General features: G+C 34.1%; 1 protein-coding gene across 1 annotated transcript; it reads left to right on the top strand.

Annotated features, from left to right (window-relative positions):
- The first annotated feature begins 2,427 nt into the window (after positions 1–2,427).
- LOC101895312 (uncharacterized) lies at positions 2,428–19,015 on the top strand. The gene is made up of 3 exons (XM_011294268.3): positions 2,428–2,502; positions 2,636–4,759; positions 17,229–19,015. The coding sequence occupies exons 2-3, from the start codon at positions 2,728–2,730 to the stop codon at positions 18,764–18,766; spliced, it is 3,570 nt and encodes a 1,189-aa protein (XP_011292570.1). The 5' UTR covers positions 2,428–2,502; positions 2,636–2,727; the 3' UTR covers positions 18,767–19,015.
- The last annotated feature ends 702 nt before the right edge of the window (positions 19,016–19,717 follow it).

Raw genomic sequence — 19,717 nt, 5'->3', positions numbered from 1 at the left:
CGCTTCGTTAAAGGGCGGGGTGCTGTAAGTATTTCTCAACCAAAATTGTTTCATCGATATAATGTGGGCATGGGAGCAGTGGATAAAATGGACCAACTATTTGCAGTCTACCGCTCTAGAATCAGGAAAAAAATGGTGGTGCCCATATTTGCATATTTGCTTGATGCGTCAGTAGTGAATGCATGGCTGTTAATGAAGAAGTTACATCCCAATGATCCGGCATGTTCAACTCTTCTAAATTTTCGCCGTTATCTTGCAACATCATATTTGGAATCGTATGGTACCCCAGCATCAAGAGGTTTGCGCAATAGCAATGTCAGTGCAGATACAAGATATGATGGCAGAAACCACATTATTGAATATTCAAAAACAGATAAAGGGTGTGGATTATGCGGCAAAAAGTCTAACTTTATTTGTAAGAAGTGTGACAAAGGTCTCCACCCTAAAAATTGCTTTAAGGAATATCATAAGCCAAGTGTATCCAATGCGCAGCGTCCCTTATAAGGGACGGTCCATAACTCCAAAAACCATAAGCTTTTTTGAATAAATTGTTTTTAAAACAAATTAACTGGACCATTTTTATTTGTAATTGGTGTAGATCGCTTAAAGATAGTGCCCAGGGAACTTCGTCCACTAATGGGTTAAGAAGGCAACTAAAATTTGTATGACTAAAATTTTTGACATCTAGAATGATCCCTTCTAAAGTTATAGTACATTAACATTCAAAACCTGTATGCGGTTTAACCTCGATATTTCATTAATCAAAATAAATTTAACGTATGTTTTGCAAGGTCAAATTTGTGGTGAATTTTATGGTAAACGTACATTTAAAGTGTTTTGCCATTTCGCGTGATTTTGAAAATATTGTGTAAATCTTATGGTTACGTTATGTCCTGCCAGTCCCAGCCAATACCCGACATACTATATAAAAATACACTATGGCCGGTTATTACATCTTGCCGATAGATAAAAAAGTGATGTTGTCGGACACATAAATCGTTTTTCGTTATTACAAGTTCATTTATGTATGAACTGTCCGATAAGCAATAGGTCAGACCATCTTCCCTTTATAATTTAACGTAAAGTTTACTGAATTCATGTTGCCATATTTTTTTTATTGATAATATGGCAATAACAGCAATATTTATTTAAATAAAAAAATATAGCAAATTGCTAATTTTGTAGAGTTCCACATAACAATGAAAAGATTTTATGGGAGAATTTAATCATACACGCTATGATTATAATTGTAATTTAAAGTTCAAAGGACTAAATATGCCGAAACATTTGTATCTTTTAAATTCGGACTTGTATTGCCCATTTGGTGCAAAATTAATTTGAAATCAGATAAATATATATGGGAGCTATATCCAAATCTGAACTGACCTCGATAAATTTTGGCAAAGATATTTCTGAGCTGCATTTTGTTCACAAGAATACATGGACAGACGTACGGACGGACGAACGCACTGACATGCATAAGTCAACTCAGAAAGTGATTCTATGGAGATCCTCAAAAGTAACTATGGGTCTATCTCGCTTCCTTCTCCATGTTACAAACAAATGCACAAAGGCATAATACTCTTACCACTATGTGGTGTAGTGAATACTTTGAACAAAAACCTTGCCATATCTCTGTAAAAAATGCATATATTTTGAAAGAAAGATGTAATAATGAGAACCCGATAATGTGAACTTTATCTATTACTTTTCCTAATGTAAGGGATAACAAAAGTGGACTATAAAGGAAATATATAAGAACGGGCCTATGACCGGTTATAAGTATGAACTGTCCGATAAGCAAAAGATCAGACTATCTTTCCTTAATCTTTTAACAAAAAATTTACTGAATTCATGTTGCCATATTTTATATTAATAATGTGACAGTAACAGCAACATTAATAAAAATAAAAAATAGGTAACGCAAATGTTAAATAAATAAATTACAAATGCGTCATGTTTTTTTATTTTTAAACTAAAATGAATATGTCATTGCGAAAAAATGCAGTGATTACCAATTACTTTTACAAAAAACTTGCCATATCTCTTAAAAATGCATTTATTTTAATGGAAAGATGTAATAATGAAAACACGATAATGTGAACTTTGTCCTTTACTTTTCCTAAAGTAGGTGGTAACAAAAAATGGACTATAAAGGAAAGATATAAGAACGGGCCTATGTAAAATGTTTTGTCGTAGCCGTATTACCAAAATATTATAATAGAAGCAAAGAATTATTGTTGATTTCTGTTGTAAAAAATTATTATTTCAAATCTTGTGATATATTATTTATATGATAAAAATATATTTCTCCCACTAACCGCGTTAATTTATATCAGCAAAAATGGTAATGAGTACTTTACCCGTTGATGCCACTACCTTGTTGGTGTATTTATTTCCCGCCGGTGAATCAGTATTTTCAACGCCGACAGATATTTCTAGTGACCTTACACTCTGCTGCGTAGTGTGTGCTTTAAAATATTTTATTTACATGTAAATTAGGTTTGTTTTGCTTGTTATAGGATAAAATGAATTGTTTTGATGCAAGAGTGCAAGTGATAATATTTATAAATGAATACGTATCATTTTATTGAAACAATAAAATTATAATATTAAATTTTTGAACACTCCACAGAATTTCTATTGTTTCAAGCTTGACGGGAGCAGTGGTCAAGGTTTGTCAGACATTAAAACACATTTATTTCCGGAAGATTGTTCAATAGTGACATGTTCAGTGGACAGTCTTCACCCAGGAAACGTAAACTTAGTGAATTCCATGATCCAGATTATCACCAAACTGAACAGATCACATGTGATGAATCTGGAGGCCCTGAAAGTTGTATTGCCAAACGGCAAAAACAAGATACTTTGGGGACTCTTTCCGTAAGAAGAAGCGAGGCGTGTGTGGAAAAAGTTCGACAAATCATTGAACGAGAATTCACTAGTGAGTTGGCATTTAAACAAAAGCAGCTACTTGAAATTGATGACCGTCTTGAAAAAGCAAGATGTATTCTTGATAAACTGAGGTATTCTTTAGTTTCGGATTACTATAAAAAACAAGACTTGCCGGTAGCGGCTGTAACAACATCAGCCGTAAGAAGTGCACAGTTTTTATTTAGCAGAGAGGATAAAGGACCACAAATGCAAATACATCCATCATTAAAAAAACTAATTGGAAAAAAACCGAAAGACTTGTCGGATGTGATACGTTCTTGCCCTAAGAGAACAGCAGCAAAGAATGCCGTTCAAACGATACGAGCAAAATCCGAGATTCAGAAAAAAGAAGAAAGGAAATTAAAGCAAATTATAAGAGGTCAGGGAATTGTTATTGATCACTCTGCAAATGATGACCAGAGGACTGATATTTCGGCTTTTTTAAATGCAGCGCAATCATTAAAAACTGATTCGCCAAAACAATTGTCAATAACTCAGGCAGAAGCGGGGAAAGGCAAACTAGCTAATGCATTGAATTCGTCTAGATTAAACAATAAAGAAAAACATTTATTTGTGGTCGGTAATACATCTAAATTTATTGGAGCGGAACAAACAATGGATCTGAGACATAAGCCACAATTATTAACACATAAGTGGCTAGTGTATGTTCAGACGAAAAAATCTTCGACTCCACTTGAAAAATTTGTAAAAAAAGTTCGGTTTCACTTACATCATTCATATCGTCCAAACGATGTTGTGGATGTGTTATCTCCACCATTTCATGTGGCCAGGAGGGGCTGGGGAGAATTTCCAATAAGAGTGCAGCTTTTCTTCCATGACGAATTTAACCAAAAACCAATTCAGCTTCTCCATACGGTGGTATTAGACAAAACTCTTTCTGGTATACAAACACTAGGGGCTGAAACATTATTAGAAGTCTGGTTAAAAAATATTTCTGGTAATCAACCTATCAATAAAACTGGAAAAACTACAACGGAGATCGATCTACCAAGTAGAACAAATAGACATTGCGAAGTACATCCAACGGAAGAGTTAGTGGACGATAATCTCTTGGAATTTTTGAATAAAATTGAAGCTAGCCAAAATTCTATAAGCGCTGACATTGAAAAAATTCAACCAACTTTTGTGATTTCCGAAGCAAAAGTCCACAAAAGCCCAGTTAAAGCAATAAGTGCTACAAAAATTGGCTCTCCGGACAAGATTCAATCGAAAACACAATTAGAGAATGTGATTAAATCTACTGTTGAAACAAACAAGGACATTAAAACTAAGGAAATTAAACATGAACACAAAAATATGTCAATGTTAAATGATTTTAAAATTCTGATGAAAGAAGACATAAGGACAATGGAAACTACCAATCAACAACAACAGATGGTAGTGCCTCCTTTGGCTGCAAACTCTACTTCAATTGCAGTAAATTGCGTTCCTTCTCAGCATAAAAGCTCTATTTTTATAAATAACGATGTCAAGATTAGTGTGCCTTTCAATCCCGTAACTTCCGCTGTTAAGAGAACGATATTACCAGTTACAAATTCAGTCAGAAATATATCAGCTTCACAATCTACACCCATAAATTCAGCACGGCCAACAAATATACAAACTAAGCACTCTTCTGTTCCTGCTAAACAAATTTTACAAAAGAAATTAGTTCAGTTAGTTGATTCTACAGGCAAAGTTAAGTATATGCAAATGCTTGTTGCCACTTCTTCGTCAGCGCCAAATAAAAAGACTCTCGAATCCTCACCTTCAATAGCTCCTAAACTTTTAACAATTCCAAGTGCAGGTGTCCCAACAACATCTGGTAAGTACCAAATTTGCAATATCAACACATCGTCATTATTTGTACTTCTAACGTGGTATATTTGGTTTTGAAGTTTTCGTCAGATTTTTCAATAACTTTTGATAATATCCCCCTTTAGTTTTTTTGTCAATGATTTCAAAATGTTACTGTGCGATTGAAATTATTCTCATTGAGACTTATATAATATTTTTACAAGATCGTGCCTGTGTACAACTTAAAACAATCTTGTATTATTTTATTTAGCAGGTTATGGTATACGGTACTTGCTATTTTGAGTGCTAGAACAGTTTATGTAACGTAATATGAGTTACAGGGTCAGCTCCCGATACTTTGAAGATTTTGAAAATTTCAACTAATAAGTTATCAACCTTATTTTCTTTTAAAAATTAAAAGATGTGGGAAAAATGTTAGTAATTTGTGTTTTGTTATTTTTAGAGACGATTGTAAAAGATTAGCGTATATTGTTGAAAAAACTACACGATGGGATTTTCCGTAGTTATGATTTTTTCTTTAATTAGCAACATAATTTATATCACATATTTTATTATACCCTCCACCATACTATGGAGGGTATATTAACTTTGTCATTTCGTTTGTAACTCCTCAAAATACTCATGTCAGACCCAACAAAGAATGTATATTTTGCACACATGTTTATTTTCCAGTAGGCAGGTTAAGTTCGTAAATGTGTCATCTAGGTCCACGTTTTCATATAGCCTCCAGTTAACTGTACCTCCCGATATACCGTATTTTGATGATTTTAACGACGTTATTCACCGTAATTGTTTTAAATTTGGCATTTGAAGTTCGAAATGGATACTACAGCCTAAGACAGAAAATTGTCTGTGCAGGTCCACTTCTTCATATAGCCCCCATATAACAGTACCTCCCTAAATTCGGTATTTTGATGATTTTAACGACATTATTCACCTAAAATGTCTCAAATTTAGTATTTGAAGTTCGTAATGGACACTACAGCCTATGACAGAAAATTGTCTTTGCAGGTACACGACTTCGTATAGCCCCCTCCCAATATTCGGTATTTTGATGATTTTAGCGTCATTATTTACCGGAGTAGTTTCAAATTACGTATTTAGAGTCCGTAATGGGAACTACAGTCTGTGACAGAAAATTGTCTATGCAGGTCCAGGTTTTCGTATAGGCCACATATATCAGTACCTCTCTCTATTCTGTATTTTGATAAAAGCACTTTTCATTTATTACGTACTAAAACCAAAAAATCTATTTGTCTGTCATTTGACTTGCAAATGGTAGAAAAATAATTTTGCTGAACAGGCTACAAGTTTTAGTAAATCCTCTGTCGATTTAAAGTTAGTTACGGGTATGATAGTAAATGAAAGTTACATTCGTATGAACTAAATTCAACGCCCGAGTTGATTAATTTTCAAATTATTTGTTAAACGGGTTTTAAGTCATTTTACATTCACAACATACCTCGCATCATTCCTGAATCCACAATCCTGAATACACATCCCATTTGCAAGATTATGTTTCTGCATTTCTTGAAGTGCTTCGATACCTCTATGACCAAATACTTTGTGGCAATATTGCTGACCATTTAAACATTTAAATAAAAAATACCAATATGCAGGCTATTATAAGGAACAAATCCTTTGAAATATCTGACTAAATTCGGAAATACTTGCCGGAATAAGAAAGGTTGCACAACTTCAAAGGAACTAGAAAAATTTACCTCTGTGCTAGAGTCTTTAATATATGTTAATTAGACTTTTAAATATGCGACAGTTGATTTTGTTTATTTTTCTTTTTTTAATAAAACTCTTATATTGGGGAAAACCCATGAAAAAAATGGAATTTTGGGGTTATTTCACAAGATTGAATCTAAACTAGTAGGCGATTACAGTCTTATCCCAAATTTGTACAATGTGTTGCCCATAAACGTCGAAAGTATGCATTTATTTTACAACCGAATTTTAAATAATTTCAAAATACTGTATTTTTTACGCGAAACAATACACACATATGTACACAAAATGTATATATTTTTTGACAGAACAAGGGCGCCAAAAGAAAACAATTGTATTTAGGGGGTAGTTTTGTTCTACCTTCTGTAGTTGTGCCATACTTGTACCTATAGAGACAATTTTCGACTAGGGAAAGGCAATCCCATAAACAATTTGACCAAAAACATGAAAATACCGAATATATGGTGGTAATTTTATGTGGGGGCTACATGCAATTGAAAATGCTTAAATTTTTTTTTTTAAATCTTTGAAAACATCTATATATATAAATGAAAGTTGTGTTAGTTACTACGCTTATAACTTAAGAACCGCTGAACTGATTTTAATGATTCATACAAATTCGGAATTGTCTCCTATCCGAAAAGGACAATACAAAAAAAATCACGTGAAAATGTGATATATTAACATTTTCATTTTGACTTTTGAAATGTACAATAGTAATGTTTTATTTTGCATGATTTTTTTCCATTTTGACTCACTTTTTTCTAATGTACATTTGTAGTGTTTTTTATATTTTATTTTTGAATTCGAATATTAATATCAATTTATTTAATTGACTTGATTTCTTGAGAACTGAAATTGATGACGGGTTACATGGAAGTGTAGTACCGAATTATGTGGTGGCGAAACGGAATAGATGATATCGAAATTTAACGCGGTCACACCAAAGTTAGAAGATAATAACCTTTTCAAAATCGCTAAAAAAAAAAATTACGAAAAAAGAGATCTCATTACAAAAATTCTCAAAACGGGAAAATATCGAAAAAAATGTCCAATGGAATTGAATTTTAAAATAAAAGTACATTCTATTGACAAACTTTGTAAGGATCTTTAAACAGTTCCTGTAAAAAATCAGCGAACAAGTTGAAGATTTTTTCAATTTGTTATTATTCTTTTGTCATTTTTTTTTCAATTTGTATTATCATATTGAATTCAGTGGATTTTTTGTGAACGAAATAAAGAATAATTTTTCACTATATACAATTTTTCACCAAAAAATGAAATAAGTGCGAAATACGATTGTAACTAACATCTACCTTTCAACTCCAGGGCCTACATCGTGCTTCAGCTGGAAGATGCGCAGACATTTAAACAAACAAAAATGACCGAAAAAGACTAATGGTGCTCATTTCAAAGCGTGGACCTACTTCTTTCATGTGACAATAATCCGTCCAATGAGAGCTCAAAATGCAAAAATTTTTGGGACTACAATCAGTAAAGTACCAAATATAAAGGGTGCAAAATAGTAGAGCGAATGGGACTTTTAGTAAGAAAAGGATTTCTATCCTTCCAAAAATTCTTCCCGAACATTTAAGATACCTTAAATCGCTTTTTCATGACCTGCAATATGATATATGATATCGATCATAAATAACCATTGTATGATTTAAGCTATTTTTGGAGTCTTCGTCATTTTCTTCTATTTTTGGCCCTTATTTGGCATCTTTGTTTCTAAGGGAGTAGAAAATTCTCGGAGTAGGGCCCATATTGGTCTTGACCACTAAAAAATTGTATTTATGCTACCCTGGCGTAAGGAACCATCGTACAGATAATTGCCACATAGAAATTTATTCATGTAAAGTCCCCACATTGGAGTATCCCAAGCCCACTTTCACATCTAATGTGTGGTCAGAAAAGAAAATTTTGTATTCTATTGAATTTGTAACCCCCAAGAGAATATTGGTTGGGAACGTAGATATAGATGTACATCCCAAATCAAATAAATTGTGAAAAACAAGAACAAATTATAAATATAAAAAAGTAGCACGGGACCGAATATTTGTTGAATCGTCATTGAATTATACTATGATGAAAAATATGGACTTTATGGCGTCTCCAATTTACAATTTAAATGACAAATAAAATTAGTTCCCATCTTACGGTAATTGGAGTAAAATAGTAATTATATTTGATTATCCTGAAATCAGTCTGCCCTCAATTATGAGATGGATAAAATTATTTTTACTTATTTAAATCACGTGAATTTTTTTCAGTTTGACATGCTATGTTGTTCTGCTATATTTTCGATTTAACCTCTATTTGTCATCTTGGATTATAAGGGGTGAAGAAAGTTTTCAATGTAGGTCGATGTTTCGCAGTAGTGCCCATATGAAGGTACTTCCTGATTTTACCTTATTTCAAAGGATTTGGCTAAAAATGTGTATTTGGGGGGGGGGGGGGGTGAAAATCGTACACAAAAATTTCAACATATCTACAAATTTTAGAATTTTCTCCATGTAATAGTACCCCCACAAGTCCACCTTTTGGCGGACTTATGAGAACTCTAATGCACAATCTGAGGTGTTAATGGGTTTAAAAAAGTAATTAACTTTGGCTATTCTTAAATCATTCAGCCCTCAATTATGAGGTGTACAAAATACAGTAAATTCCAAATTACTGCTCATTTGACTAAAAACTAAAAATTAATCGACCAGTACATGAACACTTATAACAGTCATATCTTTGAATAATTATGCTTTGACAAATATGCATAATAGACTAAAACTACGGGCCGGCAACGCGGACAGGGTCAGCTAGTTTTAAAATACAAATACAATTTTTACATAGATTGATAATTGAGAAGATAAAATGATTCCTTATGCGGGTTTTTGTTATATTGTATTTTTGTTTATTTACAGAAATTCCATCCCTGGTTTCTTAATATGTCCCATTTCAATAGAAATGTCCACTAAAAAGAGAATATTATTTTTAATTACGCATTCAATTATGCACATTAAAATATTAAATAATCATACAATTACGAATCTCATATTCTGACGAATAGGCAAGCTATTTTTTTTGTGTACGAGTAAATATATACGTATATATGGTAAAAACTCTTGTTTGACAAAAATTTAAATGTTACAGTGTGGATAATATACAAGTATTCAAATTAAAAATAAATTGTTTAATGTAGTATCAAGAAAATCGAAACTTTAACGAATTAGTACTTACAATGATTTATAACATTTTTATTTCGATCACCCAGGCTCTACAGTTTTCCGTTTAAACTAGGCGTGTTATGCTTTTTACGAGTAAGCGAACGAAGACAACACTGATCTGACAACCTTTGGGGACTATTAAAATGCGAATAATGAGCTTTTGCATTTTGTTCATAAGACTTGATGGTTTTTGTAGAACTATGTGCACAATATTTTGTCTGATTAAAAATTTAACACATCATATTCCATTCCAAATCCATAAAAAAGTGTGGCTAAAATCATCAAAATACCGAATATCGGGAGGTATCGTTATATGGGACTATACTGTTATGTATGAACTTGCCATTTAATGTTGACATATCCAATATATGGCAATTATATATAAAATACTCATTTAACTGTAACTTCTATTGACTAGTGTCAGAAGTGGGATAGTTCAATTCGCCGCTGAATTCCAAGGACTTGCAGAAATATTTGCAAATGTACTACGGGAGTCAGCCATAAATAGTACACAGGCGGTAGTGGTATTTAACAACAGAATGTAACAGGGAGAAATGTAACAGGGAACAGCAAATACGCCACTTGTTTTTTTCTCCATACAAAGAAAATTAAGAGACGGCCGTTGAAATTTACTTTACTCGTTGCAAGTGTGCTTTTAAATTGAGTAGTATCCCAAAGGCTCAACACTGTAAATAAGTCCTAAGGAACCACAGGACTTCACAACTTTGACAAGAAGAGTAAAGAATTTGACGAAAGCATCAAGTTTCGTCTATTCATTCAGGAAAAAAAGGAATCTTTAGCAGATTTTACACTACGACTTAGGAAAACAGCTGTGCATCGCGGATACAGTGAGTTTTTGGACAGACTGCTAACTGAACAGCTGCTTTATGGGTTGGAGTCGCGGAGCATATGTGACCAGATAATTGCAAAGTAGACTGAACATTTTAAAACTGCATATGAAAATGCTTAACGCCTGGAAGCCTGTTACCTTTTACTGACATAGCCCTGTTACCTGTTGCTAACATAGCCCGCATTGAGGATACAGTATTAGGACACTAAAGCAAATAATAGTGCGAGATTTAGCACATCTAAGATACATAATGCAGTTCAAAACATGTGTCCACCACACGGTGGACACCATTCGATTGGCTATTTGGCAGAGAATGGATTGCACAGTTCGTCAAAAAGATTGATTTTATTGGTGAAATCAAGATGAACACATAATTCCTAGTGAAGCAGATCAGCTACAAAAACTTCTAGCAGAGTTTAAAGACATTTTTAGTGGTACTGCCGTTAAGTTAAATTTTCCACCCATAAAACAACACTTAAAAAGGATGCAAACCCAGTATGTGCCAGGCCGAGATAAATACGTTTTGCGCTGAGAGAAGCCTATGCCATCATAATCGATTGTTTTTATGAACGGGTCGAGTTTTCAGAAGGGCATGGGTTGTTGCTAAGAAAGGAGAATAACTGCCAATTACAAACTTACAGTCAACCCTAGAATTATTGTGAGTGGAGCAAAACATTTTTGTCATCTGGATATTCGCATCTTCTATTTTTAACTGTTGATAATGGCTTGCTCTTACAAGGATTGCAATATTAAAAACGTTACTGAACGTCTTATCACATGTTATTTATGTGATAACTATATGCATCTGAAATGCGCTGGTTTTAATGTTGTTGCACCTCGTAAAACTGTATTTTTATCTAGGCTGCACCCAAATACTTCAACTGATGCTATTCGTAACTACGTGAAATCTAAAATAACCGATCTGTCAGATAACGATATAAATGTATTCAAATTTAGTTCCTCTCAACGACGTGAAATTTCTTCTTTTAAAATAAATGTGCCTCACAAAATATTAAATACTATTGTCAATAACTCGTTTTGGCCCGATGGTGCCTTAGTAAAGGAATTTGTTTTCAGAGAACGTACTAAAACCCCTAGATCTGTGAATATTCCAACAGTATCAAAAAACTAAATGATGTCATATCTATACTATATCAGAATGTAAGAGGTCTTAACACTAAATTGAGTAATGTTTTCCTTAAAAGTGTATACTGCGAACATAAAATAATTGTTTTTACTGAAACTTGGCTCAAACCAGATATTCTTGATACAGAAATATTTCCCGATAATTATCTAATTTTCAGAAAGGATAGGTTAAATAAAAAAAGTGGTGGGGTTCTGATTGCAGTCCACCACTCGATTCCTTCCGAAGCTGTCGATATTTTTGTTGACCCAAATAATGAATTTGTTTGTGCAAAGCTAATATTCTTTGGTAATACAATATACATATATAACCTGCTCATATATTACACCCAATTCAGGGGTTGAAACTTACTTAAATCACGCTGATCTTTTTGGAAAAGTTTCCTCTTTGCTAACTGATAACTCTACTTTGATTTGCATGGGTGATTTTAATCTTCCTAATGTTTCTTGGGTCTCGGGTGATAATAAATTAGACTATATACCCTCCACTTACCCAGTTGTATTCGACGCTTTTTGGGATAAGATTTATGATCTTTGTTTATACCAAGTAAATTTTATACTCAATGATAAGGAACGACTCCTAGATTTAATTTTCTCATCTTCCCTAAATATTTCGCTTTGTAGAAGTCCTCCATTTGTAATTCCTGAGGATACTTATCATCCAACGCTCCTTTTAAACCTTGAATTAAGGAACACTCTGTCCAATATTACCGTTATTAATACTTTATCTAGTAGGCGAAATTTTGCGAAGGCCAATATACCCCTACTACGCTCTCTCTTATCAGGTTCTATATGGTGCATCAATGGCGATATTGATTCATGTGTTTCTAAATTTTATGAACAGCTCAATTTAGCTCTAGCTAGCTCCGTACCAATGGCAAAACAATTAGTTGACCATGGCCCTGCTTGGTTTACACCTACACTAAGACGTCTACGTAATATTAAAAATAGACTTTTTAAAAATTTCAAAAAATCCAACACTGCTGTAAATTATTCAAAATATTCCATGGCAAGAAATAGATATAATTCGGAAAACTCCAAATGTTACTCTCAGCATTTAGCCCAAATACGGCAGAATTTATTAAACAATCCTAAGAATTTCTTTAAATTTGTAAACTCCAAAAGGAGAGCTCAGAAATTTCCCTCCAGCATGAAACTTGGCAGTAAAGAGTCTTCAGACAATCTAGAAATTCCTAACTCCAGTCTCGTTATGGACACAACCCATACAGGTTGCATCCTTTTTGAGACTGGACTTAGAGGCAGAACCTGATTGAACTGAGTCAGAAAATGGAAACCGAACGAACACGGATGTATGATCTGCTACAACAAGAACAACCCATGGCTCAATAAGATCTACCCGTGTTGTTTAAATGTCGTGCATTTTGATTAATGCAGAGAATTTTGATAAATTGTTAACCGGATTGAGGGCAACACTTGCACGATTAAAAGAAAAAGTCTTAAAGTTAAAACGATCTAAATGTGTATTTTGGTGCAAAAACCATTCAATTTCTGGAGCATATTTTCCATAAAATGGGTGATGACGCATATTCGCATCTTCAGATCGAAGAGAAGTTAGCACATGCTTAAAGTTAAAACGATCTTTGGTGCAAAACCATTGAATCTCTGGGTCACAACATTGATGATAACAGAATTAAGAAAATGGCCGCAATAAATTGCAACTTTGCTGATTTCTTAGGAAACTTGAGCATAGAGTAGTGATATCTCCCAAACTACGGTCAAAGATTCTTCAAGATTTACATTCAGGTCATTTGGGCATCGTCAAAATGAAGGGGCTTGAAAGATCCTTTGTGTATTGGCCAGGCATCGATAAGGATATTAAGGGTATAGCTAAAAATTGTCATAACTGTGCTGTATTTGCTAACGAACCACCAAAGCTCAGAGAACATCACTGGTATTATCCGAAGGGTCCATGAGATCGTATTCATGTGGATTACGCTGGTCCATTTCCAGGAACAATGCTTCTAATAGTAACCGATGCATTCAACAAATGGATCGTGGAAAATATAACGCATACGAGTACATCAGCCGCTACAATCGCAATTCTGGATGAGCTATTTGCTACTTACGGGGTGCCAAATACAGTTGCTACAGATAATAGCACATGTTTTTCTTCAACAGAGTTTAAAGAGTTTCTTACCAATGTGGGTGTTAAGTACCACAAATTTACAGCACCACATAACCCTTCCACGAATGGACAGGCTGAACGTTCGGTACAGTCTATAAAGAATGCAATGAAATCAATGGGTTCAAATAAAATTAACCTTCAAAAACAGTATGCAGTTCAATGCTAACTTCCCCAGCTTCAAGCCGATGCAGAATGTTTATTTGTTGTCGAATAACTGTCGTTGGTTCAAATGGATTCCCGGAGTAGTCCTAAATCGGTTTGGGGACCTACACTACGAAATTCTTTATGATGGCAAACGAATTAAACGAATATTGATCAAATACGACAACGGGATGATTCGAAAACAAAACACAACTGTACGACCAAATCTTCACGATTTCAATACTCTGATATTCGATCACCACTAGATTATGTTCAGCCACCAAGTAAGACTTACACGCCTCACTAAATATTCGATCACCACCAGATTATGTTCAGTCATTAACATAATAACATTGAAGTAGCCATGGAAATGTTTCTTCAATCGCGAAAAAATTTTACACCACAATCAAGTTTTTATGGATTTGACACGGCGGGAGATGAATATCAATGAGCAAAACAATGTGGATGCGGAAGCAGAGTCAAACAATTCAAATCAAATTTCTGTACGTAGCAAAATACGGAAACGTAACATTAGATTTTCACCAGAATAAGGTAGTACGTGCGGGAAGAATTATGATGAAGGAACTTGCCCTTTAATGTTGACATATTCGATATATGGCAACTCTACATAAAATACTCATCTACCAATTTTGAATAAACTGTAACGTCAGTCTTCAGTCTTGTGGAACGATATAACCATATTATCGACGTTGATACCGTAGAACGATATTGCCATTTCGAACTAGACCTTCATGATCATGAACATATATACGTTGGTAGGGTCTAAAATCATTATTTCCATGAGTTACAATAGGAATGACAAACTTAATACACCTGCATACTATGTATGTGTGTTTAGAGGTGTTAGGATTTTCCATGTAGTAAAAATCTACCAACAGTGATTTTAATACTTCGAATAGTTATTATAAAACAATAAATGAGAAATAAATGTGAATAATTGTGCACAGAATTAGATTGATTCTCCAAAGCCTTTCCTCAATCAAATTCAACTTCAACATATGATCTATAACCTGAGCTGGTAATGGTTTTGTCGTTATGTCTGCAATCATTCTTTCCGTAACTGTGCTGTATTTGCTAACGAACCACCAAAGCTCAGAGAACATCACTGGTATTATCCGAAGGGTCCATGAGATCGTATTCATGTGGATTACGCTGGTCCATTTCCAGGAACAATGCTTCTAATAGTAACCGATGCATTCAACAAATGGATCGTGGAAAATATAACGCATACGAGTACATCAGCCGCTACAATCGCAATTCTGGATGAGCTATTTGCTACTTACGGGGTGCCAAATACAGTTGCTACAGATAATAGCACATGTTTTTCTTCAACAGAGTTTAAAGAGTTTCTTACCAATGTGGGTGTTAAGTACCACAAATTTACAGCACCACATAACCCTTCCACGAATGGACAGGCTGAACGTTCGGTACAGTCTATAAAGAATGCAATGAAATCAATGGGTTCAAATAAAATTAACCTTCAAAAACAGTATGCAGTTCAATGCTAACTTCCCCAGCTTCAAGCCGATGCAGAATGTTTATTTGTTGTCGAATAACTGTCGTTGGTTCAAATGGATTCCCGGAGTAGTCCTAAATCGGTTTGGGGACCTACACTACGAAATTCTTTATGATGGCAAACGAATTAAACGAATATTGATCAAATACGACAACGGGATGATTCGAAAACAAAACACAACTGTACGACCAAATCTTCACGATTTCAATACTCTGATATTCGATCACCACTAGATTATGTTCAGCCACCAAGTAAGACTTACACGCCTCACTAAATATTCGATCACCACCAGATTATGTTCAGTCATTAACATAATAACATTGAAGTAGCCATGGAAATGTTTCTTCAATCGCGAAAAAATTTTACACCACAATCAAGTTTTTATGGATTTGACACGGCGGGAGATGAATATCAATGAGCAAAACAATGTGGATGCGGAAGCAGAGTCAAACAATTCAAATCAAATTTCTGTACGTAGCAAAATACGGAAACGTAACATTAGATTTTCACCAGAATAAGGTAGTACGTGCGGGAAGAATTATGATGAAGGAACTTGCCCTTTAATGTTGACATATTCGATATATGGCAACTCTACATAAAATACTCATCTACCAATTTTGAATAAACTGTAACGTCAGTCTTCAGTCTTGTGGAACGATATAACCATATTATCGACGTTGATATCGTAGAACGATATTGCCATTTCGAACTAGACCTTCATGATCATGAACATATATACGTTGGTAGGGTCTAAAATCATTATTTCCATGAGTTACAATAGGAATGACAAACTTAATACACCTGCATACTATGTATGTGTGTTTAGAGGTGTTAGGATTTTCCATGTAGTAAAAATCTACCAACAGTGATTTTAATACTTCGAATAGTTATTATAAAACAATAAATGAGAAATAAATGTGAATAATTGTGCACAGAATTAGATTGATTCTCCAAAGCCTTTCCTCAATCAAATTCAACTTCAACATATGATCTATAACCTGAGCTGGTAATGGTTTTGTCGTTATGTCTGCAATCATTCTTTCCGTAGGACAGTATTTGCAAGGAACAAGATTATTCTCAACGTAATCCTTGACGACTTGAATGTCTGCAAGTAATTTTTCAACCATATAACTTCCTTTCAAGCTTCCGAAAGCGCTCGCTACCATGAAAACCGAAAAATGTATCCCGAGATTGACCTTCAACTTTCGCTGCCCTATTCGCATCGGCGTAGCCGTTCCAATCTTCTTGATTCGGTTCACTAACTTGTTGCACTAAATATGACACGCAAGCAGCAATATCCGGTCTCGAGTTAACGCTTATGTACAAAAGAGATCCTAGAAGTTTTTGATATTTAGCGTTATCCATAAGTTTTTCGTACTGGATCTTTCCATAACCAGGATTATAGGATACTTGGATGGTTATGCCTCACATAAGTCATACCGATGCAACATATCTTTAATATATTTTTTCGAAAAAATTTGATGAAGAATCCTTACAAATTCTAAACATAACTATAAGTTTATGTCTCCGGGACAGTTTGTTTCGAAATTAATAGCCTGTTTAAGGAATTTTGAAAATTGAAAGGTGTTTGGAACTTATTAAAGCGGTGTAGTTTTCTTTTAGTATTAGCATTCTATAACCAAACTTTAAAAATAAATTGACTTTTCAATTTTATTAACTTATGTGCTTTTTTTCAATTTTCAGTATCAAGGCCAGCAGTGGGGCCGAAAAATAATCCAATTCCCACAATGAAACCAAATATATTTAAAATTGTACCTGAAAATATGCAAACAAAACCCCAAGTTGTGACATTTAGTACTAACGCTAAAACTCCAACAACGACAACAATCACATCTACATTATCAACAACAAAAATTACAGATCAAATTCAAGCAATCGCCACAAAACAAAACATGATATCTTTAAAAAACATGTCAAAGACAAATGGTGGCTCTTCTACTAAAAATGTAGTTTTTTACAAAGAGGGAAAACTTTATATTATTGATCCATTGCAGATGAAATTGAAACAACAACAGAAAAAGCAGGTTTCATTGCTAAAGCCTCAAGTTAGTTTACTAAAGCAACAATTTAAACAACCTCAACCGAAAGAAACAACTTTCAGCAACATGTCAACAGAAAAATTAACAGCGGATCATGATTACATGCCATCTCTCAAGACGTCCGTGCAGGTCAATTCCCCACAAGTTCATTATGGCCTAAAGCAGCAGCGCCTTAATACTCTCAACATTTTTCAATTAATGCAAATGAAACGTGTTCTCTTCGAAAAGCATGTTTTACGACAGCAATTTTCAAATATGCAAAATGCTGTAGAATTTATATTACGGAGATTAAAACTCATCGCTCCCGAGGACTCGTTAGTGTCGGCATTTCCATTTGTATCGAAATCTAACGGGGATTTTCAATCCTTAACAGCCTTTAAACAGCGCACACATGAGTGGCTTAGAGCCAAACACATTTCAGTTCTAATGCGAAGTCACAAGGATTTGCAAAATATAAATATCTCAAACCGGGAGACATTTTGGACAACAAAGGAAATAGCTACTTTCGCCCGTCACTATGCTTATACACCAGATATTAAATCATTGCCTAAAATCAATGAACGTACTGATAATAATTGCAAAAACTTTAAAGAGATTGTAAAAGGAGAATTGATGCACAAAGAAACTTCAATAAACGACACACTTTCTGATTGTCGAAAAGTCATAAAGTGGATAGATAAAGTGTGGCCAGTTCTAATTAATTACCAACGTGACGAAGAAGAAAATCAGATCATCGACGTAGATGAAATTAGACAACAGAACGAGATTAGCAATGGAAAATCTACTACATCGAGCTTAGAATTGAAAATTAACTCGGGTTCGAAACATATATATCTTCCACCACCATCTAATTTAAAAAATGAATGTAGGCTGATAACAGATATATGTAAAGATTTAAGTATAAATCTAGAGCACGAAGAGATATGTCCTAACTTATGGTATCCCTCCGCACAAATAGTTTTAGCCCACTCACTAAACATTTTTCTTCAAAAGATTGTAAGGAGCGCACTTAGTTTAAAGCATCAAGAGAAGTGCTCTTTCATTGATCCAATTCATATTATTCAACCGTCTGATATTGCAAAAGTATTGTCTAAATCGAGAGAGTTCGACTTTATGACGAATAGTAACTTTGGCATAAACGCCCAAGTGCACATGTACAGTGTTAAGGAAGAAAAATTATGATATTTCCAGCACGAGTTCATTGCTGCGATAAAAAAGTGTTCCAAAAAAATGCTACACTTTATGTGTGAAATTTTAGTTAGTATTTAAAACATCAAATAATTTTAACGATTTATATTTTTTAGGAAATACAAATGTATCAATTGTGTTTGATAAATGTTCTTGTATATAATTTATGTGTATATGTATTAGGAATATATGTACGTATTTTAATAATAAATCAGAATAAAAATAAGAAATAAACATGCAAAACCCTTGTTTTTGGTTTATTATCTATAATGTTTTCACAATATGAGCTGAGGAGAGAACAGATTTCAGTAAGAATAAGACGACATCTTGTTACTCTCGTGGCAGAATTAAAAGAAGTATGTTAGATTTGTTAAAAGTCGGTGCAGAAATAGGTCCCATATACATGTTTCTCCCAAGAGCCGTAATATGCATTTCATTACAACGGTATAAGGTATAGCCTCTTGGGTGGAGGAGGATAAAAGGAAATTTTTGCTCAAATTTGAATTTTAAAACAAAATTTTACAGAACATACGACACCAAACATCTTAGTGGAAGAGTTTGCGGCTGCGCCACATACAAGGTACATCAGCTGCACTATCTTCAACTAATACAGTTATATCTGCAATGTTTTGTCCTCCAAGTGTAGAAGCGCTTGCCCTTCAGATGTACGACATACTTTTTATGGACGTTTTTTTCTACCTCCTTAATGTTTTGGTTGTGTTAGCCTAGTACATAAACGCCCTCTACCTGTCAACAACCTGATGTTGATCGAATACCTTTGTTAACAATTTTTTTTTAACTGGAAGGGAAGTAGCGAGTTAAAGGTAATACCGAGGTTTCCATTTCAATGAAAGACATATTTTCGTCCATTTTGTTTGTCGTCACTCCAGGAGTCTACATCGAGAGGCATTTCATTGGGAAAGTGAATCATTTTTGTTAAAAGTA

Source organism: Musca domestica, unplaced genomic scaffold (assembly GCF_030504385.1).
Source record: "Musca domestica strain aabys unplaced genomic scaffold, Musca_domestica.polishedcontigs.V.1.1 5, whole genome shotgun sequence".
NCBI lineage: Eukaryota > Metazoa > Arthropoda > Insecta > Diptera > Muscidae > Musca > Musca domestica.
The sequence above is the reverse complement of the archived record's forward strand: the minus strand, read 5'-3'. Positions and strand labels throughout refer to the sequence as shown.